This window comes from Podospora pseudopauciseta, chromosome 3, assembly GCF_035222475.1.
Source record: "Podospora pseudopauciseta strain CBS 411.78 chromosome 3, whole genome shotgun sequence".
Classification (NCBI taxonomy): Eukaryota; Fungi; Ascomycota; class Sordariomycetes; order Sordariales; family Podosporaceae; genus Podospora; species Podospora pseudopauciseta.
Genome location: NC_085893.1, coordinates 2,437,037 through 2,461,598, shown reverse-complemented (window position 1 = coordinate 2,461,598; position 24,562 = coordinate 2,437,037). Strand labels below are relative to the sequence as shown.

Genomic DNA, 24,562 nt, shown 5'->3' with positions numbered 1-24,562 from the left:
CTGACAGGGACACCAGAGACGTTCCTCCGCACGCTTTCCCTGGTGCCCTGGGTTTGGCGCTTGAGCTGGCGACATCGGCCGGTCGTCTTTGAAAACGGTGTTATCTGATTGGTGAGAATGTTGCGGGACTGGACGGCCCAACTTTTTTGAACCCTGTCGCCGGACAGGGATGGTGGGATGCTGAAGCATGCTGTGGATGCTTCGCATGCAGGCGATGCCAGTGGATCTTGCGCTAGTCCATTATTGGTTCTGCAAGATGCAGCCATGGTGTGGGGTGCACAACCCGCTGTGTTCATGAAGAACACCTACCAACGCCTCCAACCGGGCATCAGGCCTGTGTTTCCATGGCAAAACATTTTTACACAAGTGATTTCACTCAACCTCCCAGATTTGCTGGCAATATCATCTCTCATCAATATCTGTTATGCTTGGCAGCCGGAAGCGGAGAACATGCTGACCGGAATCTTCAGGCTCGTGTTCTTCATCATCACTTTCTCCAGTACGCCGAGAAGGAGGTCGGCCCGTCTTGATGTGTCCTACTCCTAGGTATTACGCCTGAAACTGTTCGGATGGAATTACTGGATTTATTTTACAAGTGTATAAAGTTACTGTGGCCGCGGAAATACTCACATCAAACACTTCACATTGCCGGTGTCCAGCGATTCTCATTCGGCATGAATAGGACGATGACAAGCCACCGGACCAGGGCAACGGACAGTTCTTCCATGCGGTGACACCGTCAGACAGCTTCAAATGCGTGCGCGCTTTTTACACAAACCGTAGCAACCTGCAGGAGAGGAGATAAATAGTGAGCTATGAATGCCACTCAATATTGTAGCATGTGGGAGACCATCCGAGATGGGCAGATGTAGGGTAGCTGGTAGCAGATGGAGTGCACTGGATGAATAGCCCACCCACGAATAAGCGACCAGGTGGAAGGTGTCTCCCCACCTCCCCCCACTCACCCTTCGCAGCAACACACCTTCAACACCAGCAGCCACATGTCATTGCCTTTAGCACTCGGGTCACTTTCCACCATCCATCTTCCCCCTTGTATCCAGGTTGTCTTGGCTACGTCTGCTCTCCGCTCCGGTTGTTCTGCCTCAATTGAGAAACGAGAACCCCAGATCCAACACGCAAAGCTCCTGGGCAGCATCCTTGGCTAGAACGGATAGCTTGCTGCCATCGGCCGTCTCCGAGCTCTCTTCATAAAAGCAGGCTTGCCGCCCCTCCACGACCACCTTCTCTCTCCTCCTCCTCCTCCTCCCTCTTTCTTCCACGATTCCGCACCTCCCCCTCCAAACAACCACCACTCGACCTCGAGTCCCACCTCGACCCGTGAAGCAACAGCACTCTCTCTTGGAGTGTATAGCTAGTTCTAACGGTAAGTTCTCCTCGGATCGACAACCCTTCCCATCCCCCTCGCAACACCCAGCCCCAGACACGATGTGATGAAAGACAAGATATGCTTCGAGGTATCTCAAGAGCTCGGCCACCTCGTGAGAACTACGACAGCCTTTGATCGAAGGCAATGGACAATCTGGCCAGCATGCGACAAACATCAACACCCCGCTCCATGCCCACCAAGGTCTCGGGCGCCGCCAAGGGATCTTCCGAAGCTCTATCTCTGGATGACGTCGAAACTCAGCATGTCCACCCAACTGCGGGGCCCCGATAACCACTCCGGCGCATCCAATTTATCCCACAACGAAGCCGAAACCCCTCCTCCCAAGAAACAAGCAACTCCTCGCCCGCCATTCATATTTGGGCGGCAGGTACCGGGCGAACACGGGCGAACGCGGGCGTCTCTGCTTGTGCTCCGAAGTGTGGATATGACATGGTGGATTTCGGATGTGGATGCGAATGGAGGGGGTGGTGGTGCTAGTGGTGGGGGAACACACACACCCTCCCCCGCTCTCACACTCCCAATCCCGGTCTTGGCCCCCCCGCCCCTCCCACCCCGCCTCCATATTGCGTTACGACGTGCCGACGCCGTTTGGTGCTTGGTACATGTCGGCAAGGACAGGCAGGCGTCATGAAAGGCTTCGGTTCTCGCCTATCGATGATAGGATGGGTGCTCCTATCAAAGCTGCGGGAATATAGCCGCATGGACACACGATAAGGCCTCTGGGTGCTACACGCCTGTCGTCATCCCGCGCCGGTTGGGGTTCTACCGTTCTTTGGATGGTCCAGATTGCATCACAAGTCTTGGGAGCTATTGCTCAGGAGAGCTGCCTATCAAGGAGCATGCATCATGCCACGCCAATATCCGATGCCTCGAGACATCTAGACCCGTCCCCCACTACTTGGGACGATCCCACGCTGGGCACTTGTCGGCCACCTTCTGCCTCTGATAACAACTATTCAGCATTCTGGCTGTGGTTGACCGGCTCTGGGTGGGGTGATGGTCCTGTCTGGTGGCTACACACAGCGTTCGGATACGGGACGTAGCTGGCAGCTCAAGCTTTGGGCCACAAAGCCCTCAAATGAGTTCCGTGACTGCCTTGAGGGCTTTTCACCTGTCTCGCGGCGACGTGGCGTAACCCGCACATTCACACTGGACCATTGGTCCTCTCCCTCGAACTTTAAACAGTTTCCCACCACCCATCTGTCAGATTTCACTCACAGCGCCAGACTTCGAGGATCCCTCACGCACTATCTTGTCTTTGACTAACACCTTGGAACAAAGAATTACTTCGTATAGTCTTGGAGCTAATCATATCTCGTATCCTGTAGACCCTTCCATCCTTCGCAGTTATCAAGCTGCTTTTTGATACCCCGCCCGTTGGCCAGGTCACGTCAGACAAGCAACACTCCTTCGCGTCTTGACAAGCAGAAGCTTGCCTAGCATGGGCGAGATCAAGCTGACCCCAGAATTTGATGATCGACAGACTCACCTAGAGTCTGAGCAATACAACTACCAGCCCTATGAATACCAGACAGAAAACAACGACTCGTGGGCTGGTGCTCTTCCGGTGAAGCAGTATGTGTCCCCTTGGTTCGGCTGAATACTTTGCTTTGTTAACACTTTACCTCCAGGGGGTTGTATGATCCCTCACTCGAGAAAGATGCGTGCGGTGTGGGCTTTGCTTGCCACATCAAGGGCAAGGCTAGCCACAAAATCGTCAGCGATGGTGAGTTCTCCTGACAGCGGTCATGTCGAATCAATAACTAACCTTGACAGCGCGAAACCTTCTATGCAACATGACCCATCGTGGTGCCGTGGGATCTGATGCGCGAGATGGTGATGGTGCTGGTGTCATGACATCCATTCCCCACAAGTTCTTTGTCAAGAACTTTGAGCGTGAGGAGGGCATCAAGCTTCCTCCATTGGGACAGTACGCTGTGGGCAATCTGTTCTTCAAGCCTGATCCAGAGACCCTGCAAGAGTCCAAGCGGCAGTTGGAAGATATTGCCGAGTCCTTGGGCTTGAGAGTCCTCGGGTGGCGAGAGCTTCCCGTGGACTCCACTCTCCTTGGTCCGGCTGCTGCTTCTCGCGAGCCTACCATTCTGCAGCCCTTTGTGGTTCTCCAGTCTGCCTATGGTTCTGGGGATGCTCCTGAGATCACGGACGCAGACAAGTTCGATGACAGGCTGTTCGAGAGACAACTCTATGTCCTCCGGAAGCGTGCCACCCGCACCGTCGGGCTTCAGAACTGGTTCTACATCTGCTCTCTGTCGAACAAGAACATTGTTTACAAGGGACAGTTGGCTCCAGTACAAGTCTACCAATACTACCACGATTTGGTGAATGCTGATTATGAGGCGCACTTTGCCTTGGTACACTCGCGTTTCTCTACCAACACCTTCCCATCTTGGGACCGTGCTCAGCCCCTGAGATGGGCCGCTCACAACGGTAAGCAGTAGGCTGGATTTGCAAGACCGACATCACATGCTAACTTTAACCCCAGGTGAAATCAACACTCTCCGTGGTAACAAGAACTGGATGCGCGCTCGTGAGGGTGTCATGCAGTCTGACATTTTCGGTGATGAGCTCGAGGACCTCTACCCCGTCGTTGAGGATGGTGGTTCTGATTCCGCTGCCTTTGACAACGTGTTGGAGCTCCTCACCATCAATGGTGTTCTTTCTCTCCCAGAGGCCGTCATGCTCATGGTCCCCGAGGCCTGGCAGGGCAACAGTGCCATGGACCCCAAGAAGGCCGCATTCTACGAGTGGGCTGCTTGCCAGATGGAGCCCTGGGACGGTCCTGCTCTCTTCACCTTTGCCGATGGTCGTTTCTGCGGTGCCAACCTTGACCGTAACGGTCTTCGCCCTTGCCGCTTCTACGTGATGGATGATGACCGCATCATCTGCGCTTCCGAAGTTGGTACCATCCCCGTTGAGCCCGAAAGAATCATTCAGAAGGGCCGTCTGCAGCCTGGCCGCATGCTTCTCGTCGACACTCACGCCGGTCGTATTATCGATGACAGCGAGCTCAAGGCTGCTGTTTCCACCCGTCAGGACTTCAGATCCTGGCTCGATGAGAACCTGATCACCATGCCCAATGTCTTGGAAAAGGTTGGCGAGGACAAGAGCGTTGTGCTCGCTGCCAAGCCTGATGACTTCAAGCTCCAGGAGGACCCTCTTCTGCATGCTTTCGGCTACACCTTTGAACAGGTCAGCTTGCTGCTCGCTCCGATGGCCTCTGACGAGAAGGAGGCTCTCGGTTCCATGGGTAACGATGCTCCTCTTGCATGCCTGTCTCAGGCCCCCAAGCTGCTCTATGAGTACTTCCGTCAGCTGTTCGCTCAGGTCACCAACCCTCCTATCGATCCCATCAGAGAGTCCATCGTCATGTCTCTAGAGTGCTATGTCGGACCTCAGGGCAACCTTTTGGAGATGGATGCTTCCCAATGCGGCAGACTCCTCCTGCCCAGCCCCATCCTTTCCATTGAGGAGTTCAATGCCTTGAACAACATGTCCAAGCTCTACCCCGAGTGGACCGTCAAGACCATTGACATCACCTTCCCCAAGACCGAGGGTGTCCAGGGCTACATCAACCACCTTGACTACATCTGCAAGGAGGCCACTGCCGCCATCGAGGCTCGCGATCGCATCATTGTCCTGACTGACCGCAACACATCCAAGGATCGCGTTGCTGTCTCTGCCCTGTTGGCTTCTGGTATGGTTCACCATCATCTCGTTGCCAACAAGTGGCGTTCCATGGCTGCTCTCGTCGTTGAGACTGCCGAAGCTCGTGAGGTTCACCATATGTGTGTGCTTCTCGGGTACGGTGTGGATGCCATCAACCCCTACCTTGCGATGGAGTGCATCCTCAAGCTCAACAAGGAGAAGCTCATCAAGAAGAAGCTCACCGACGAGCAGCTAATCCACAACTACAAGCACTCTGTTGACGGTGGTATCTTGAAGGTCATGAGCAAGATGGGTATTTCTACCCTCGCCAGTTACAAGGGTGCTCAGATCTTCGAGGCTCTCGGTGTTGACGACAGCGTTGTCGACCGCTGCTTCCGCGGCACTGCCTCCCGCATCAAGGGTATCACTTTCGAGCTCATTGCTGAGGACGCTTTCCGCCTCCACGAGCGTGGTTTCCCCTCGCGCTACACTGTTGGTGTTGCTGGCCTTCCCGAGTCTGGCGAGTACCACTGGCGTGATGGTGGTGAAGCTCACATCAACGACCCCACGTCGATTGCCAATATCCAGGACGCCGTCCGCACCAAGAACGACAAGTCGTACGAGGCCTACTCCCGCTCCGAGTATGAGCAGATCAAGGCCTGCACGCTCCGTGGCATGCTCGACTTCAAGTTTGAGGAGACCACTCCCATCCCCATCGAGCAGGTTGAACCCTGGACCGAGATCGTGCGCCGCTTCTGCACTGGTGCCATGTCTTATGGTTCTATTTCCATGGAGTCTCACTCCACTCTCGCTGTGGCCATGAACAGACTTGGTGGCAAGTCCAACACCGGTGAAGGTGGTGAGGATCCTGAGCGCTCGCAGGTCATGCCCAACGGCGATACCATGCGCTCTGCCATCAAGCAGGTTGCCTCTGGCCGTTTCGGTGTCACGTCCGCCTACCTTGCCGACTCTGATGAGCTTCAGATCAAGATGGCCCAGGGTGCCAAGCCCGGTGAGGGTGGTGAGCTGCCCGGCCACAAGGTCTCCAAGTCCATTGCCCGCACTCGTCACTCGACCCCTGGTGTCGGTTTGATCTCGCCTCCTCCTCATCACGATATTTACTCGATCGAGGATTTGAAGCAGCTCATTTACGACCTCAAGTGCTCGAGCCCTCGCTCGCGTGTGTCAGTGAAGCTTGTGTCCGAGACTGGTGTTGGTATTGTTGCCTCTGGTGTCGCCAAGGCCAAGGCTGATCACATCTTGATCTCTGGTCACGATGGTGGTACCGGTGCTTCGCGCTGGACTGGTATCAAGTATGCCGGTCTCCCTTGGGAGTTGGGTCTTGCCGAGACTCATCAGACTTTGGTCTTGAACGATCTCCGTGGCCGTGTTGTTGTCCAGACTGATGGTCAGCTCCGCACTGGTCGCGATGTCGCCCTTGCTTGCTTGCTTGGTGCCGAGGAATGGGGTTTCGCTACCACCCCCTTGATTGCGATGGGTTGCATCATGGTAAGTTGATCACTTTTTGATATTTTTGTTACCCCTTCACACCTGGCCCGGATGGATTTCAGGCGTGCGAATGATGCAGAGAGGCATGGTTGGATTTGAAGAAGGCCTGTTTGAATTGAAAATAGGCCTTCTTCACATCCAAATATGCCTTCAGGTGTCTTTTGGACGCCTGTCACTGTCTTTTGGATGCCTCACTTCATCCACCGCCCACCATCCCATGATGATTTCTTGTTGAATACAAGCTAACTGAGCGCGTGAAGATGAGAAAGTGTTTACATCCCTCCACCACTGTCCGCACCCTCGCCGGCGTCACGACGATTGCCGAGATCAATGTCGGCGACACCCTCCTCGACGACAACCACCTCCCGGTCCTGGTCCTCGCCGTGGATGAGGTCAAGAGGGGCCCTATGAAGGAGATACACTACAAGGAGTTTGATTCTCGTGAGAAGAAAAGCTTCAAGTGCACTCCTGATCACATCCTCCCCCTGCGGACATATGGCACTGCCCCCTCCCTTGTCTGCTCCCAGAATGGGGACAAGGTCGACTGGCAGGTTTACTGGTTGACACGCTGTGACCGTTCCGGTCGTGAGAGAGAGTCGTGCAGTCTGAGGTGGGATCAGGCTGCTCATTTCCTCTACCGTGACCTTGTCGATAGTCAGGACCATACCCCGACTGAAGAGGAGGTCCATAGCTATGTCGACAGTCGTGTGGAAGCACATTTTCACGCAGCCGGCCACGACGACAACCCCCCTGAGTTTGACGACTTTCTGCGCCAAATTGCTAACCAGGAGCTTAAGAATGAGCCTGGCCTGGTCAGAGAGGCACTGCATAGTGCTGTGCAAGAATATTTGGACAGCATACCATCAGACGTTCCCATGGAAGATTTAGAGGTAGATGATGTCGAGCTGGTGGACCTCGGACCTGAGATAGGACAACAGTTCCGCGACATTGAGCTCCCGTCCTCGACATATGGAGGATCTTACCGTCCTGGTTCTTCCCAGTATACGTCCAGACCAAACTCGTCCCTTGGACACGCAGGGAACAACTCAAATGGGGGCTCATCACCACTAATTCCCCTTGGGCATCGCCCCTTCAGCCGTAGTCAGTCGGCGCTTACTGGAGGCAGCAATGGACAGCCTTCGAGGATGCCAGTATTGCATGAAGCAGATGCTGCATCATCAGACGCTATGTCAACCCTGGGCGAGTCATCACTCATGTCACTCCCATCAGCTACTCTCGATCGCTTCACCAAATTGAGAAGTGGGCTGAATAATGGGTGCCAATGCGGTGGTGTCCGGAGAATCTGTCGTCGTTTCCCTACCGAGCAGCAAGGTCGCTTGGTATATGACTTGCTGAGGAGTGAACACCATCATCTCGTTGACCCTTATATTGTCAGAGATGGTGATGACTTCAGGATGACCGTGACTCGGTACGAGGGGCTGTGCAGCAAGCAGGTCAAGAAGAATCACTTGAAGCTTTACCGCGCCCCCCTTGCCTTTGCTCCTCACCCGGCCAACGTCCAGAGGTCCGTCCCCATCGACCCCTGGCTCCTGGGCTTCTGGCTTGGTGATGGGTCCACAGGCGGCCCGATCGTCTCCAGCTCCGATCTTGAGGTCAAAGTCTGGCTTCATAGCCATGTTGCGGAGCTCAACGCCAGCAGGCCAGCCGGGGCTCGCCCGCTCCACGTCAGCGAGCACCTCCAGCAGAAGGCTGGTGATGCTATTCCGGGGACTAATCACTATGCCAACCACAATACTTACACATATAAGATCTCCAGTCAGGAGGGGATGCCTGGGTATCACTGGAATCCCATCCAGGATGGCCTCCGTTCCCTTGGTCTCCTTGGTGACAAGAGTGGTGGTATCCCCGACTGCTACAAGACTGCGGATGAGGCTACTCGGCTGGCTGTCATCGCTGGCCTCATCGATTCTGATGGCTGCTATGTGAAGTCACACAATACCTACCGTTTTACGCAGCGCACCGATGAGCATAGGAAAATCGTGGAGGATCTCCGCGACTTGGCACTGAGTTGCGGTATCTCTGTCACAGGCATTGACAGAGAAGTCAATAACCAGAAGTTTGGGGATGGGTGGTCAGATATTCCTGGCGATGTCTTCATTTGCTACCTTGGCAAGGGGTCTGCTAAGTTCCAGCAATACCTCCTCATGCCTCGCAAGAGGATGAACATGGCCAAGACCTATCACACTGACGACGCCCGCCCCTTCACGGTCACAGACGTTGAGGAGGATGATTATCGCGCGATTCAGGTCTCAGGGTCCCTATTTCAGCTTGGGAATGGCCTTGTTACTCACAATTGTCATCTGGTTTGTGGTTTGAGATCCCCAATTCCCGAGTTTTGCTAACCTTTTCGTCAGAACACTTGCCCTGTCGGTATCGCTACCCAGGATCCTGAGCTTCGCAAGAAGTTCACTGGTACTCCCGAGCACGTCATCAACTTCTTCTACTATGTTGCCAACGAGCTCCGTGCCATCATGGCCAAGCTTGGCTTCCGCACCGTGAATGAGATGATCGGTCGTGCTGAGGTCCTCAAGGTTCGCGAGGATCTGCGCACCAACAAGACCGCTAACATCGATCTTTCTCTCATTCTCACGCCTGCCCACAAGCTTCGCCCCGGTGTCGCCACCTTCAACGTCCGCAAGCAGGACCATCGCCTCTACGTCCGCCTCGACAACAAGCTCATCTCCGAGGCCGAGTTGACTCTTGACAAGGGTCTTCCCTCCCGCATCGAGTGCGACATTGTCAACACCGATCGTGCCATGGGTACTTCGCTCTCCTACCACGTCTCCAAGAGATTTGGCGAGGCTGGTCTCCCCATGGATACCATCCACGTCAACATCAAGGGCTCAGCCGGTCAGTCCTTCGGTGCTTTCCTCGCTCCTGGTATCACCTTGGAGCTCGAGGGTGATGCCAACGACTATGTCGGCAAGGGCTTGTCTGGTGGTCGCTTGATCGTGTACCCTCCTCGCTCGGCCGTCTTCAAGGCTGAGGAGAACATTCTCATCGGCAACGTCTGCTTGTATGGTGCTACCAGCGGTACTGCCTTCTTCCGTGGTGTTGCTGCTGAGCGTTTCGCCGTCCGCAACTCCGGTGCCACCGCTGTCGTTGAGGGTGTTGGTGACCACGGTTGCGAGTACATGACTGGTGGCCGCATCGTCATTCTTGGCAGCACTGGCCGCAACTTCGCTGCCGGTATGTCTGGTGGTATCGCCTACGTCCTTGACATCCACCAGGACTTCCTCACCAAGCTCAACACCGAGATGGTGGAGGCTGGCCCCGTCGAGGACCCCGAGGAAGTTGCCTACCTCCGCGGTCTCATCGAGGATCACCACCACTACACTGGCTCCGAGCTTGCGGCCCGCATCCTGGTCGACTTCAACCGCGCCCTTCCCCGTTTCATCAAGGTCTTGCCTGTTGACTACAAGCGCGTCCTTGCCGAGGAGGCTGCTAAGGCTGCTGAGGCCAAGCGTGCTGAGTACAACCTTCCCATCGTCTCTGGCGTTGAGCAGAAGAAGGAGGCCAAGAAGGAGGTCAAGAAGGAGCACACCGAGAAGCTTGCTGATATCGAAGAGAGCTTCGGTGACCAGACCCGTGATAAGAAGAAGGCTCTTGTGCTCGACAAAACCAAGGGCTTCATGAAGTACCAGCGCCGCTCTGAGAAGTACCGCAGCGCCAAGACGCGTGTCAAGGACTGGGCCGAGCTTTCTCAGAGACTCGACGAGGACGAGCTCAAGTATCAGTCCGCTCGCTGCATGGACTGCGGTGTCCCCTTCTGCCAGTCTGATACTGGTTGCCCCATCTCCAACATCATTCCCAAGTGGAACGAGCTTGTTTTCCAGAACCAGTGGCAGGACGCCCTCAACCGTCTCCTCATGACTAACAACTTCCCCGAGTTCACTGGTCGTGTTTGCCCTGCTCCCTGCGAGGGTGCTTGCGTTCTCGGCATCAACGAAGACCCCGTTGGCATCAAGTCCATCGAGTGCGCTATCATTGACAGAGGTTTCGAGAAGGGCTGGATGGTTCCCAACCCTCCCGAGGTCCGCACCGGCAAGAAGGTTGCCATCATTGGCTCTGGTCCCGCTGGTCTTGCTGCCGCCGATCAGCTGAACAAGGCTGGCCATCTTGTCACCGTCTACGAGCGTGCTGACCGTCTTGGTGGTCTGCTCATGTATGGTATCCCCAACATGAAGCTTGACAAGCGCATCGTCGACAGACGCACCAAGTTCATGGCCGACGAGGGTGTCATCTTCAAGACCGGTGTTTCCATCGGCGACGATATCAAGCTGATGGATCTCAAGGCTGAGAATGATGCTGTCATCATCGCCACCGGTGCCACTGTCGCTCGTGACCTTCCCATCAAGGGCCGCAACCTCGAGGGTATCCACTTCGCCATGGAGTTCCTTCACAAGAACACCAAATCTCTGCTTGACTCCGAGCTGGCTGACGGTTCTTACATCTCTGCCAAGGACAAGCACGTCGTTGTCATTGGCGGTGGTGATACCGGTAACGACTGCATCGGTACCTCTGTCCGCCACGGTGCCAAGTCGGTTGTCAACTTTGAGCTGCTGCCTCAGCCTCCCCCGGAGCGTGCGCGCGACAACCCGTGGCCCCAGTGGCCCCGCATCTACCGTGTCGACTACGGTCACACTGAGGTGGCTCAACACACAGGCAAGGACCCCCGTGAGTTCTGCATCATGTCGGAGGAGTTTGTCGACGACGGCAGCGGCAAGGTGAAGGGCATCAACACCGTCCGTGTTGAGTGGACCAAGTCTGCCAGCGGTGGTTGGGACATGAAGAAGGTTGAGGGTTCTCAGCAGTTCTTCCCTGCCGACCTCGTCCTCTTGTCCATGGGTTTCTTGGGACCTGAGGCTCGTGTCTTGGGTGACGAGATCGAGAAGGACGCTCGCAAGAACGTCAAGACTCCTGCTGGGAAGTACAGCACCAATGTGGAGGGTGTCTTCGCGGCTGGTGACTGCCGTCGTGGACAGTCGCTTATCGTTTGGGGTATCAATGAGGGTCGCCAGGCTGCTCGCGAGGTTGATTTGTATCTTGAGAAGAACACCAGCTTGCCTGTCACTGGTGGTATTGTCAAGAGGACTGCTGAGGAGGTGTTTACTGCTATTGCTTGAGCAACAGTGAACACAATCGGGGGCGGTTGAAAGGAACGATAATGATGACGAGGAATGAAAGCATGAGTTTCTCTCTCTCACACGGGTCAGAAGGGGGGGAAGCGTGATCACACGACATCAAAAATTTTTCTCTCCAGCGAATGGGAATCATGATTTCTTTTTCTTTGATGTGATACCATTTTTTTCGTTGTTCATTGCAAGAACGTTATCTGGCTGGTGGGGGATGATGGATGAGAGGTGAAATTTGTGGTATTTCTTTTTCTCTTTGCTATGTTTCTTCTGCTGGTTCGGGCGGGGGGTTGGCATTTGGGAGCATTTTCTGGTAGTTTTATTTTCTTTTTTTCTTTTTTGTCGCTGTAGCAGTTTTGTTGCAAGGTTGTGTACATATTTCATATTTCAAAATGAAAAGCTGTTCAAATAGTAATGGGGTTTAATGTGTGATGATGTTTGGTGATCTTTTCGAAGAGCTTCGATCTGAATACTGGTACCATTTTCGGTTGCAGCTCCTCTACGAAAATGCAACAGACAACTGTCCAAACCTACACACATTGACTGCAGAAGAAAACCATCCTCGGCTGGACAGTCTTCATAGCCTAGCCTCCAACATGGTGTAGATCATGGGATTGAAAGCGCTTTGCCTACACCAAGATATTGCACCAAGATAGTTAGGAAAGGAACAAGTGCAAGAACAGATGTACAGGCACACGATGGACGGTACCTCATCTCATGGCATTTTCTCGATTCAGACTTTACACATATACACTATGATAAAAGATATTTCGTCCTGTTTTTCCTCCCTACTCCCACTCTGTAAGTTACAAGTGTGTATATAAATAACACTATATGAAACCCGCTTCAAATAAACAACCGCCCCCGCCCCCATCCTCCCCGACATATCCAAAAACAGCTGGGTATTACACAATATGGCAGAGTAAATCATCCCCCCTAAATCAACCCACCCCCCTAACAGCTTACAACTTGGGCTTGGAACCAGCATTGGCCGCAATCTCCTCATACATGCGGTCAATCTCGGCGCGGAAAGCCCTCGCCGTCTGCGGGCGCTTGAGCTTGAGGCTGTTCATCTCGTTAGTTATACTGTATCCAATACAGTGACTCGGAAAAACTTACGTGGGAGTCAAAAGCTCATTCTCGATCGAAAAAGGCTCAATATCCAAATAGATATTCTTCACCTTCTCGTAGCTGTTGAACTTGTGGCTCTTTCCAATGTTATCCAACAGCTTCAACAGCGCCCCCTTGACCCTCGGGTCGTTCGCCGCCACCTTGAGCGCAGCCTTGTCCTCGGCAGAAATGTTCTGCTTGAGGATCTTGCTGGCATAAGGAGCAAAGTGCACAGGGTCGATACCGAACACAGCCACCAAACTCGACTCCTTGGGCTCGCCGTGCACAAAGGCCATGGCGAGGAGGTTGCAGCTGCCGAGGTAGACGTTCTCGATGCGCTCGGGGGAAATATACTCGCCCTGCGCGAGCTTGAGCACGTTCTTCTTGCGGTCGATGATCTTGAAGCGGCCCATGCTGTCCACCTCGACGATGTCGCCGGTGTGGAACCACCCGTCGGCCTCGATTGTCTTGGCCGTCTCCTCGGGGTTGCGGTAGTACTCCTTGAAGATGATGGGACCGCGCATGAGCAGCTCGCCGCGGGGGTTGGGCTTGTCCTCGACGGTGTACTCGTAGTCGGGGACGGACTCGATGCAGAGCTCGACCGAGGGGCACGGGGGGCCGATGTTGCCGGTGGTGAAATCGCCGGGCATCTGGACGGTACCGACGGCATAGGTCTCGGTCATGCCGAAACCCTGGACGAAGTTGTTGCCAAAGGCGGCGCGAAGGAACTCGTGGACGTCGGGGTCGAGCTGGGCGGAACCGCTGACCATGGTGCGAGCGCGAGAGAGACCAACACCCTTGAGGACCTTGGGGGTCCAGATCTTGTCGTAGAGGAAGTGCTTGTTGGTGGCCTTGCCAGGAGGAAGCTTCATGCTGGCCTTCTTGGCCTCAATGACACGGCGCGAGAGGGCACCCTTGAAGCCCTCCTGCTCAACCGTGGCGGCCTGGATGGCAGAGTTGATGCGGTTGAAGAGACGGGGCACCGACATGAGACCAGTTGGGCGCAGGAGCTTGATATCCTCCACAAGCTGGGTGATGTCACCGTGGAAGTAACCGATGCTGGCGCCTTCCGCGAGAGCAGTCTGGTCAGCCATGCGACCATAGATATGCGCAAGAGGAAGATAAGACAGGTGGACGTCGCCAGCCGTGATGCTCTGGTTGGAGCGAGCAGCCGAGATACCGGCAACACCGTTGGCGTGGGTGATAAGGACACCCTTGGGGTCACCAGTGGTACCAGAGGTGTAGTTGATGGTCAAAACATCCTCGGGCTGGGGAGGGCGCATTGGGCGGCCGGAGCGGGCACCCAGCGCCTCCACGCCCTCCATGGAGAAGATCTCAAGGCCAACCTGGGCGGCCGCAGCGTTCAAGAGCGACAGCTTGGAGTGGCCGGTCATCTCACCGGCATCGAGGGGGTCCAGGGAGATGATGAACTTGAGGCTGGGCACGCGGGGCGCAAGCTTCAGGAGAGTGGGGATGTGAGGGAGCGAGCAGACAACGGCAGTCAGCTCGCTGTGGTTGATGATGTACTCGGTCGCCTCGGGTCCGAGAGTCTCGTAGAGCGAAACGGGCCACAAGGACTGCGAGAGCAGAGCCAACTCGGTGATTTGCCACTCGGGGCGGTTCTGGGCCCAGAGACCGACAGCATACTTCTTGTCAGCCGTGACGCCAACCCGCTGGTGCAGCTCAACGATGCCAGCACCAAAGTTCTTCCTGCGCTCAGCAACCTCGGTATATGTCGTCCAGACAAACTTGTTCTCCCATGTCTTGGAGACAGGGTTCCAGGGTCTGTGGCCCAAGCATCTGTTTCTGGGGACCCGCGCGACGGAAGCTTCGAAGAGATCGTGGACGGTGCGAATGGCGGGGTCGAAGGTCTCGAGAAGAGGGCCGTTCTGGAAGCGCCAATGGCGGTAGATGGGAGTCCGGTTGGGGCGCTCGGTGCCGGGGATGGGGAGGGCGTAGGGAGTGCCCGGAGGGGGTGGTTGGGCGATGGCGTTGATGTAAGCCGTCGTGTCCTGCTTGCTGGGAGCCATGGCCGCGAGGTGTTTCGGCGAAACTCAAAACGAGCGTCGTTATTCGTACCGGTGGTTGAAGGAGGGGAAGGTCGAACGGCGTCTAGTAGATGTGACCCGCACGAACAAAGACAAGAAACAGCAATTCGTCAAAACACACAAGTGGCAGCTAGGGGGAGGTTGGCGTCACCGGTCGTTGGAGGATGGAGGAATGGTTTTGAGCAGAAGCGGCCCAAAAAAGCCACAAGCTGACGGGGAGATGGTCTCCTTTTCGTCAACAGGGTCGGCGCTCGGCAGCATGTGTCTCGTCCAAGTTGGTCTTGAGCCGAGTGCGACAGGGGGGTGGGAGCTAACCGGGTTGTCCGGGCTGCCAAATCAGCGCGTTGCGACTGGACATGAGAGACCTGCTACGCCATCATGAGTCTTGGTTTGCAGATGCGCCTTGATGTGAAACCGTGGGCTAAAAGCTGTCCCTCAAAGTTGAGCTTGTTTCTCTATGTCTTGTAAACACTACTGTCAACTCTGCACGCTTCAACTCTATGTCGGAGGCCCAATATCAGCATGGCCGTTGACGACTCTGTTAGGGGTTGGGTACCTCGTCGCAGAGGTCAGCCTCGGCTGGTCCAGCGACAACAGTGGACCTGTGGCGCCAAATGGTGGTTGTTCCCCAATGCTTTTGGCCGTGGAGGCAATGGCCGGTGTTGGAATCCGCAACTGGCAACGGGACACCGGATTGGAACATGGGGCCGACATCCAAGGCTTCGCCAAGCGACAAATTCCACGACCTCCCACGAAGATGCGCGGAGGCCCTTTCCCGGTACGGCCATCACATGCGCAGAGGGAGATTTCCCCAGACAAGACAGATGACACGCGGGGGATCCCATCTTTTGAGAATGCGGGGTGCGGAGAAGCAAGCATTTCGTTTTACTGAAAAAGCCCACCAGCAAGTGAAGTCAACAAAGAAAGCACCCGTGGCTGGCAATGTCGATATCCACTCCAGACTTTGTAACTGCGGGGGTGGGGGTCAGGAACAGCGTGCGAGCGTTTGGAGAGGCTCACGACGTTGGACGTTGCGCCGGGAGGACGGTTACTGCTATCCAGAAACAGGCCTTCGGAAACAAACTAAATCGAACAGTTACCGACGGTTGGGACTGGCGGTTGTCGACGTCAGGATGGCAGACGTTCAAAAAGCCTCGGACAGCCATCGACCTCGGCTGGGATGGAACTCGGGCGAGCTGGGACAACCTAGTCGCCTTTGGGAGCCATGAAAACGCCCAGCCTCACCCCGCGATTCAGATGCCCCACATTGATGTTTTGGTCTCGGCATCGCGCACGAGCCATCAAGTTCAAACTGAACAACTCGAAACCGCCAAGACATCCAAGAGCATCAAGCCATCAGATGAAACATCCTCCTTGATTCTTGATAATGGGGCTCAACATCGCAGTTGGAGATGACCCGAAGATTCTATATGACGGACCTCCTGAGATGGAAACCAACCCAGCAGCTTGTGTGAGTCGCTTTTGTGTGAAGTTCCACCTCTCATCTCAAGCTCAAGCAAGCCAAACAACTGTCGACAGACACCTGCCATCTTACTCTGCTTGTCCAGCGATTTTCGAGATATCCAATTGCATTTTTCTTGGGGACCTGAGCGAGAAAACTCGAAAGACAGATCTTGAAAAAAGGCAAGAAAAACCGGCACCTCAAATTCAGACAACAAGAGGCGGGACCCATCCCTTCTTATAGCCCGTCTCCTGTCATCCCGTTTCATGTTCCAGATAAAACCCCCATGCCCACTTCGTCACCACCAACGCAGCGATCAGGGTGGATATTCCCGTCACGGAGTCACCCCTAGCCGGTCTTGAAGGGCAACTTCAACACTACTTCACAGCCTTGTTTTAAACAATGGTACCATCTACCATTGGGTGGCCTCGCGCGCCCAGTAGCTACGAACCCCCATCTAGCATGAATGAAAATGCTTGATGATTTGCGTTTCAGGGGGGTCGTTGACGGCTTGGATAATGTCACTTCACTCATTGACTTGGACAAAAGTCAAGACTGCTTGATTCTTATGATTCCTCTTGCTATTCTTTTTCATTTTTCCTTCCATCAGACATCTGCGGTGTTGTTATCCAGTCTATCCTAGACATTTTCTTTCTCTTCATTTCGTCACTCCTTTGATACATTCATCCTTCTCTTCGATACGCAAGCAGGCCAGCAACTGCTTTTTTTTTTTTTTTTTTTTTGAATTCTCCGAAATCGAAACATTCACATCTTATCAAAATCAAGCCATCACGAATACGAGATCAAAACGTCAAAACTCACAACCATGGCCCTCTTTAAGACAGTCATCCTCCCCCTCCGGGCCATCCAAGGCGTCTTTGCTCTCATAGTCCTTGCTCTCTCATCATACGGTACTCGCCCCTCCTTACCTCCCAAATCAACTCTCTCTCCTATATCTATCACCCTGAAACTAACCTTTTTCCACAGTCGCCCACTGGTACAACACAACAACAGTAATTTCCTCCCCCTCTTCCATCAACTTCCTCTTCTTCGCCTCCCTCTACTCCCTCCTCTCCATCCTCGCTCTCGAGTTCCTCATCCCTCGCTTCGTCGCCCCTAAGACGGCCGCCAGTAACTACATCGCTTTGGGGGTGGAACTGTCAAACGTGCTCTTTTGGTTCGCCGGGTTTGTCGGGCTGGCGGTTTTCCTGAGCAAACTGCTGTTTTGTCGGGGGAGCGTCTGCCAAAGTGCGCAGGCTGACGTTGCGTTTGCTGCGGCGGCGTGGCTGGTGTGGACTGGGTCGGGGGTGATTATGGCGAGGGAGGTGGTGAAGAAGGGGGGGTTGATGAGTTGGAAGAGGAAGGAGCCGGCGGCGGTGGAGGTTCCTGTTACCAACAAGGAGGAGGCTTAAAATGTTGGAAAGACTGAGGTTAGAAGCTGTCGTGCCGGTGGAGGTTGATCAAAGACCAGCCAGTTTTCTGGGGATGCGGGAGGATTCCTGGGGGATCGACCGGGCCGTTGATTTTCGTGGCTCCTTCGCGATGGTGGCTTCTCAGGGGCTGGCGGGAATGCGGCACAGTTCTATGCGCTCCGTGGTGGTGGGAGTGGTGGCTGCTCGGAATTACCAGAGGTTCGGTGCTCGGATCTGGAATGCGAGAAGGATTCGGCCCTGGCGGGGAAGGTTTATTACGGACAACAGGACATGGCTCGGGCGGGCGATGGTTTGGATAGGTATGATATGATGGTTTCCTTTTGCTTAGATTCTGTTCTTGTCGATGTTGGCTGCTCCAGCCTTGACGGCTGGCTAGAGTCGGTCACATTTTTATCTTATAACGTCTCTTTTTTGAGCTGGCGCTTTATGAGGGTAGTGTTTCTGGGTGGCTGGTTTTGGGAAAGATGACAATCCTGGGAGCTGTTGATGACAATACCAACAAAGATGTTATGTATGAACTTTGCCTTCGAATGCTCTTCATGGGTAAACGCTCCTTCATTGCCACATAACAGGAAAAGTCTTGCTCCGATATAAAGTCCCCATACATTACCTAATTTCTTACCTGAGGTCTCGCATGTGGATGGGATGGGATGGGATGAGACATGGATCACTCATGTGGGGGTCGCTCTTCTGAACCCATCTTCCCAGTCTCATGGTTACCAGATCTGGGTGGTTCTCTCAGCCGCCATGTTATGCCTCACTTCGGACCTCTATTTATTCTCTTCTTGACCGTCCCATCTTTGATCCCCTCTGGATTCTATTTGACTTACTGTCGAGAAACAGAGCCACCACAGCAGCAGGCGCCTGGTGTCACTTGGGGTTCCCATTGCGAGTTTGCCTCACTGCATTGTTCTGTCTCACATTCACCATTCATTGTTCGCCATGTACCTCGAAATCGAAATGCAGCCAGTCGAAATGCAGCAAGTGATCGGCCAGCTTAACTCTCAACCCCTTGTTGGAGAAAGCTACCCCGCCTTGATCCTCTCGTGTAAGTCCACTTGAATATCACCTCATCCCATCTCCAAACCCAATCCGGTGGTCGATGAGATTCGGCTAGCATCTGTCACAATCTCCTACTCCTGCAGCATGTACCTACACTTGGCGACTTACAAAAGGTTGATGGTGGGGCAACCTCCGACTATCGGCCTTATCGTCGACAACCTTGATGGGCAAGAGAGTAGAAGCTCAAGTAACAAAACACGTCTTGAAGCAATACAATGACGGGCCTTGATGCTAATAAGAATGGATGCCCTTCTCCTCCTCGACTGACAACCGAAGAAGCAGTCTCCATTGTTGGGTGATCAGGCTCGTACACAGCGCATCGCAGCTCCCAAAACGTGACTTGCTGCCCCACGCCATGAGTCGATGGCGCGATTGCGTGCTTTGGACATTCACCCCCTCCCTTTCCCAAAGTGGCATGCAAAGTACACCCACTCCTGTAAACTGCAAGCCCGTCACCACGCGGGAAAAACATGCCAATTCGTAGCCCAGGTAATGGAAATGCATCCTGGGCCAGCCTTGCTGTGGTGTGAGGTAAACGGGGCCCTGGCTTGTTGCTGTGTGTTGGGACGTGTGACGATCATTCCGAGAACGTGGGTGGGTTGTCACAGGCGGGGACCCCCAGAAGTGAAAAATGTAAAAAGGCCTCCTGTTCCCGTCCTCGCCGCCCCTTGAACTCCTTGTTCCTGTCCCCTCCATACTTCGACCTTCGTCCCTGTCTCGAGCCTCAGCCTCGTGTTTGAAGGGTGTTTTTCTTTTACTTGTGTCTTTTCTGATACCCCGTTGATACCCCGTTTCCTACTTCAACCAACACCACAGTCATCATGTCTGAGCAGAGATTCGAGACCCTCCAGCTCCATGCAGGGTATGTGCTACCGTTGAATCTACTTTTGAGAGAGAGGACCATGCTGATCAGAGTGCGAATGCTATAGCCAGGAGCCTGACCCTGCCACCAACTCCCGTGCCGTCCCCATTTATGCCACCAGCGTGAGAAACGACTCATATACCTACCTCAAGAAGGTGGAGATGGCTAACAAGTACAACAGAGCTACGTTTTCAATGACTCGGCTCACGGTGCCCGCCTCTTCGGCCTCAAGGAGTTTGGCAACATCTACTCCAGAATCATGAACCCCACCATCGATGTGTTCGAGAAGAGAATCGCCGCCCTCGAGGGTGGTGTTGCGGCCGTTGCCGCCTCCTCCGGCATGGCCGCTCAGTTTATGGCCATTGCCGCTCTTGCTCACTCCGGTGACAACATCGTTTCCACCTCCAACCTCTACGGCGGTACCTACAACCAGTTCAAGGTCCTCTTTCAGCGCTTCGGCATCACCACCAAATTCGTCACGGGAGACAAGCCCGAGGATTTCGCCGCTGTCATTGACGACAAGACCAAGGCCGTCTACATTGAGAGCATTGGCAACCCCCGCTACAACGTCCCCGACTTCGAGAAGATTGCCAACATTGCCCACGAGCACGGTATCCCCGTGGTTGTCGACAACACCTTCGGCGCCGGCGGTTACTTCGTCCGCCCCATCGAGCACGGTGCTGATATCGTCGTCCACTCTGCCACCAAGTGGATTGGTGGTCACGGTACTACCATCGGTGGCGTCATCGTCGATGCCGGCAAGTTCGACTGGGGCAAGCACGGCAAGCGCTTCCCCCAGATGGTTGAGCCCTCCGAGGGTTATCACGGGCTCAAGTTCTGGGAGACCTTCGGTGCCATCACCTATGCTATTAGAGTTAGAGTCGAGCTCCTCCGCGACCTCGGTGCCTGCCTCAACCCCTTCGGTGCCCAGCAGCTCCTCCTCGGTATCGAGACTCTCTCCCTCCGTGCCGAGAGGCACGCTTCCAACGCCCTCACCCTCGCTCGTTACCTCGAGGCCAGCCCATATGTGGCCTGGGTGTCGTACCCCGGTCTCGAGAGCCACCCATCTCACGAGTTGGCTAAGAAGTACCTCAAGCGCGGTTTCGGCGGTGTCTTGAGCTTCGGTGTCAAAGGTGGCGGTGCTGCTGGCAGTCAGATTGTCGACAGCTTCAAGCTCATCTCCAACCTTGCCAACGTTGGCGACTCCAAGACCCTTGCCATTCACCCATGGACCACCACTCACGAGCAGCTCACCGACGAGGAGAAGATCAGCTCGGGTGTGTCTGAGGATCTCATCCGTGTGTCGGTCGGTACTGAGCACATTGAGGACATCGTTGCCGACTTTGAGCAGGCGTTCAAGGCTGCTGAGGCTTCGACGACAAAGGGTGACGAGACAGAGGTGGCCGATCGGACCAAGACTGATGCTGCGCCAACTGAAGTTTAAATGATTTATGAGATGTAATACCTAAGCGAGCGTTTTTTTTTTTTTTTTTTTGGATAATAAATAAAAGAAAGAATTCAACTTTCAACCCATTATACCATCTTGAATGTTGCGAGCTCTGTGATCCAACCCATGCAAAGAGCAAGCAGCCCAAGGCTGAAAGATGTCGTTTACAGCAGGGGCCCCCAGCCCTGAAACAGCCAATCAGACCCCACACTGCCCACCTGGAAGCCGCGTTTCGTCACTTGGACCTGGGTAGCTGCCGCTCCGCAAGGGAACTTGACAACAGAATCTTGTCCAACCTCCACCCAAAGCGCATCAACGGTCAACCACCACCCAAACACGCGCGCGCCCGTTTAACCAGTGTCGAGTTCCATACCGAATACACAAACCTTCGAGCCATCCAAACGACATTTTGCCACGACCCCCAACGATGAGAATACCAACCCTCCTCTCCCTCCTGGGAGCAGCCACCGCCCTCACCCACAACAACCCCCCTCTTCAAACCTCCCTAACAGTCCACATCCCCCCCTCGGCCCCCCTCCCCAACCCGGCCGCTCTCCTTCCCCAAACACACGCGACCCTCAACTCCCTAACCAAACACCACTCCGCCCCATTGTCGGACAAATCCAACTTCCACTTCCACAACGTCACCCCCGGCTCTTACCTGCTAGACATCCACTGCCTCACCCACGCGTTTCTTCCCCTCAGAGTGGACATTTCCTCCTTCTCCTCCTCCTCGGACCCGTCAGAACAATCACCCATCAAGATTGAAGCATGGGAGACGTTTAGGGGCAACGACTGGGGAAACAAAGGGGAGAAGGTCTCTACTGAGGTGTCGGACGGGAAATCGGGGATGGTGGTTGTGGCGAGGATGGCCGGCCAAAAGAGCTATTTCATGGAGAGGAGTTCGTTTTCGGTGCTGAGCATCTTCAAGAACCCGATTATCCTCCTGAGTTTGGTTTCGATGGGGTTGTTTTTTGGGATGCCAAAGTTGATTGAGAATAGTAGGTTTCTTGATGAGGAAAAAACAGGGGTGGGGTAGATTGCTAATGTGATGAATGATAGTGGATCCGGAAATGCGCGCCGAGTGGGAGGAGCAGCAAAAGAGCAACCCGATGAATGCGCTGATGGGGGCGGCGAGCGGGCAGCAGGGAGGAGGGGGGATGGGGAATTTTGATATGGCTGCTTTCTTGGCTGGGAGCGGTGGGGGTAAGGAGGATAATAAGGGGGGGAATAGTGGTGGGGGGAAGAAGAAAAACAGGTGAATGGGGGGGAGGGGGGGAGTTGGGAAGGGCAGGGATGGGGTGGGGGATATGGTATATGTATAGAAAGTTGTATAAAGCGTGGGAAGCAAAAGGGAAGAAGAGGGGGCAAATGTATTTGCATGGGTTGGGTGTTTTTTGGTTAGAATGGTCCACATATACAATGAGAGACACTTGTGGTATCTTGCTGTTCATTGTCAGGGCCACAGTAGCAAACACTGGAGAATAAGATCTTCCCGAAAGGAGCCAGCAACCTTTGCCTGACTTCTAAGGTAAAGACGAAGAAGGTGAAGCCGGTGACAGTTTTACTACACATTCATCTACTACCTCGGAACTAGTAGCTACACTACCACCACCGCCCCCTCTTGTTATTGTGGCGGTAATAATAGCAAAGGCAACAACCCAAGCCTCATATCCTCTGTTGATCTCGGACGTCTCCCAGCCCTCGGTCCCCTTCTCTTCGGACTCAGGATGATACCGTATTTGGAATATGAAGTCATCACAACCAAAACAAAACATCACGGTTCTGCTAGTCAACTACGTGTAACTGACTATACACATTCCGTAGTCTCAGCTCATAATGGCGTTCCATAACTCACATTATTTGTTATAGCAGCCAGAGTTGCGCAACACAATAGCAGACATACGTTGACCCGAGAGCATAACAGTCTGGTCTCATTTATTCATAACATGTATATACAAACACCATCTGCAACTCTTCGTAGACACCATGCTAAGCCATCCCAATCATAGGTTCACAGAAAACAACAGACACAGCAAAGAAAAACACAGAGGGGTAATAGAGACAACGAGAAAACAACCAATCAACCAACTCTTCTTCACACCACCACAACTCTAGAAGCCAATCTAGAAATCACCACCCCCAAAATCATCCCCCCCACCAAAATCCCCCTCCGCCCCATCCTGATACCCCTCCTGATAAGCCTCCTGCTGATTGTCATGTATCGCATCCGCAACCAACGCACCACCAAGCAATCCAGCACCCACACCCAACGCCGCACCACCAGCCATCATCCCCATCCCAGGACCGCTCTTCGCGGGCCTACCGTGAGCACCATAGCCCTGCTGAGGATAACCCCCATACCCCCCCTGAGGAGGATAACCCCCATAACCCTGCTGTGGATAACCCTGCTGAGGAGGGTAACCTCCATACCCCTGCTGAGGAGGATAACCGCCGTACACTCCCTGAGGAGGATAACCGCCACCACCATAAGCCCCCTGAGGAGGCGGCGCCGGCCCTCCATAACCCCCCGGATACTGACTGTGACTCCCAGGGCGATTAGCCATCAACCCCCCCAACCCACCCAATGTCCCTCCAGACCCATGACTACCACCGCCCCCCTTCTTCCCCCCAAACAACTTCCCCAAGAAACTCTTCCCCTTCTCAAGATTATCCGGTCTAGGCGGGAGCTGTCCCGGAAAGCTCTGCTGCGGCGTTGTAGTACCCCCATGAGACCGCGCCCTAGCGTCCTCCTCCGCCTGTAGCTGCCTAGCCAGGCGTTCGTCTTCGCTTTCGGTTTGATGGGTCCCAGATCCGGACGCACCGCCCGTGGTCGACTGGTTGGTATTATCGTAAGGATTGACCTTTGCATCAGAAACAACAACAGGTTTAACATCCCCGGCGGTGTAACTCGGGGGCGGACCGGCAGGAGCGTCATCGCGGGGCGGGATGGCCGGCTCGGTGGGTTTTTCCCATTGGGACTTTTTGGTGTAGGTGTTTACGTAGAACCTAACAAATGTTATTAATGGGGATTGGGTAGAGGGGGGGAAAAGGGGAAGAAGCTACTAACCATTCCTTGTACTGGTCGTTCCAGCGCGCGACCCAGCCTTCTGGCACCTTGGGCGGGGGGGGGCCGGTGGGAGCGTCAAAGTCGGCCATGTTTTTGTGGGATAATAGCAAGCTGATTGTTGAACGCCAAAATGAAATGCTGAAAATGCCGATTTCTAGGATATCTTTTTCGCGACTACTTTGGTGTAAGTGGCAAGATCTGTCTTGTCAGGGGAAATGGCGGGGCACAGTGATCAAGAGCGAGCTATGATGACGAAAGAGGGGCAATCGATAAGAGAGGGAAGTTTGGTCAGTGTAAGAGAAAAATATTTCGAAAATTGAGCAAGAGAA

The 24,562-nt window shown here is 54.3% G+C and overlaps 7 protein-coding genes across 7 annotated transcripts; 4 read left to right on the top strand and 3 right to left on the bottom strand.

Annotated features, from left to right (window-relative positions):
* The first annotated feature begins 985 nt into the window (after positions 1-985).
* Positions 986-12,151, top strand: GLT1 (glutamate synthase [NADH]). Its single transcript, XM_062905801.1, has 6 exons — positions 986-2,983; positions 3,040-3,134; positions 3,185-3,856; positions 3,912-6,583; positions 6,844-8,907; positions 8,959-12,151. Exons 1-6 carry the CDS (start codon positions 2,850-2,852, stop codon positions 11,728-11,730), a joined length of 8,409 nt encoding a protein of 2,802 aa, XP_062767152.1. The 5' UTR covers positions 986-2,849; the 3' UTR covers positions 11,731-12,151.
* Positions 12,152-12,459: 308 nt separating this feature from the next.
* FAA2 (medium-chain fatty acid-CoA ligase faa2) lies at positions 12,460-14,879 on the bottom strand (the record flags this gene model as incomplete). The annotated part of the gene is made up of 2 exons (XM_062911140.1): positions 12,460-12,804; positions 12,859-14,879. 2 exons carry the CDS (start codon positions 14,877-14,879, stop codon positions 12,702-12,704), a joined length of 2,124 nt encoding a protein of 707 aa, XP_062767151.1. The 3' UTR covers positions 12,460-12,701.
* A 386-nt stretch (positions 14,880-15,265) lies between these two features.
* On the bottom strand, positions 15,266-16,093 carry QC763_0054740 (uncharacterized protein; the record flags this gene model as incomplete). Its single annotated transcript, XM_062905800.1, has 2 exons — positions 15,454-16,093; positions 15,266-15,352 (listed from the first exon to the last, which is right to left on the bottom strand). The coding sequence occupies exons 1-2, from the start codon at positions 15,598-15,600 to the stop codon at positions 15,266-15,268; spliced, it is 234 nt and encodes a 77-aa protein (XP_062767150.1). The 5' UTR covers positions 15,601-16,093.
* A 776-nt stretch (positions 16,094-16,869) lies between these two features.
* On the top strand, positions 16,870-18,328 carry QC763_306940 (uncharacterized protein). Its single transcript, XM_062911139.1, has 2 exons — positions 16,870-17,270; positions 17,347-18,328. Exons 1-2 carry the CDS (start codon positions 17,186-17,188, stop codon positions 17,769-17,771), a joined length of 510 nt encoding a protein of 169 aa, XP_062767149.1. The 5' UTR covers positions 16,870-17,185; the 3' UTR covers positions 17,772-18,328.
* Positions 18,329-19,326: 998 nt separating this feature from the next.
* MET15 (Homocysteine/cysteine synthase) lies at positions 19,327-21,287 on the top strand. The gene is made up of 3 exons (XM_062911138.1): positions 19,327-19,716; positions 19,784-19,838; positions 19,898-21,287. Exons 1-3 carry the CDS (start codon positions 19,676-19,678, stop codon positions 21,158-21,160), a joined length of 1,359 nt encoding a protein of 452 aa, XP_062767148.1. The 5' UTR covers positions 19,327-19,675; the 3' UTR covers positions 21,161-21,287.
* Positions 21,288-21,358: 71 nt separating this feature from the next.
* Positions 21,359-22,425, top strand: QC763_306920 (uncharacterized protein; the record flags this gene model as incomplete). The annotated part of the gene is made up of 2 exons (XM_062911137.1): positions 21,359-22,164; positions 22,226-22,425. The coding sequence occupies exons 1-2, from the start codon at positions 21,591-21,593 to the stop codon at positions 22,423-22,425; spliced, it is 774 nt and encodes a 257-aa protein (XP_062767147.1). The 5' UTR covers positions 21,359-21,590.
* Positions 22,426-22,991: 566 nt separating this feature from the next.
* Positions 22,992-24,322, bottom strand: WWM1 (WW domain-containing protein wwm1; the record flags this gene model as incomplete). Its single annotated transcript, XM_062911136.1, has 2 exons — positions 22,992-24,172; positions 24,234-24,322. The coding sequence occupies 2 exons, from the start codon at positions 24,320-24,322 to the stop codon at positions 23,290-23,292; spliced, it is 972 nt and encodes a 323-aa protein (XP_062767146.1). The 3' UTR covers positions 22,992-23,289.
* Between the last annotated feature and the right edge of the window lie 240 nt (positions 24,323-24,562).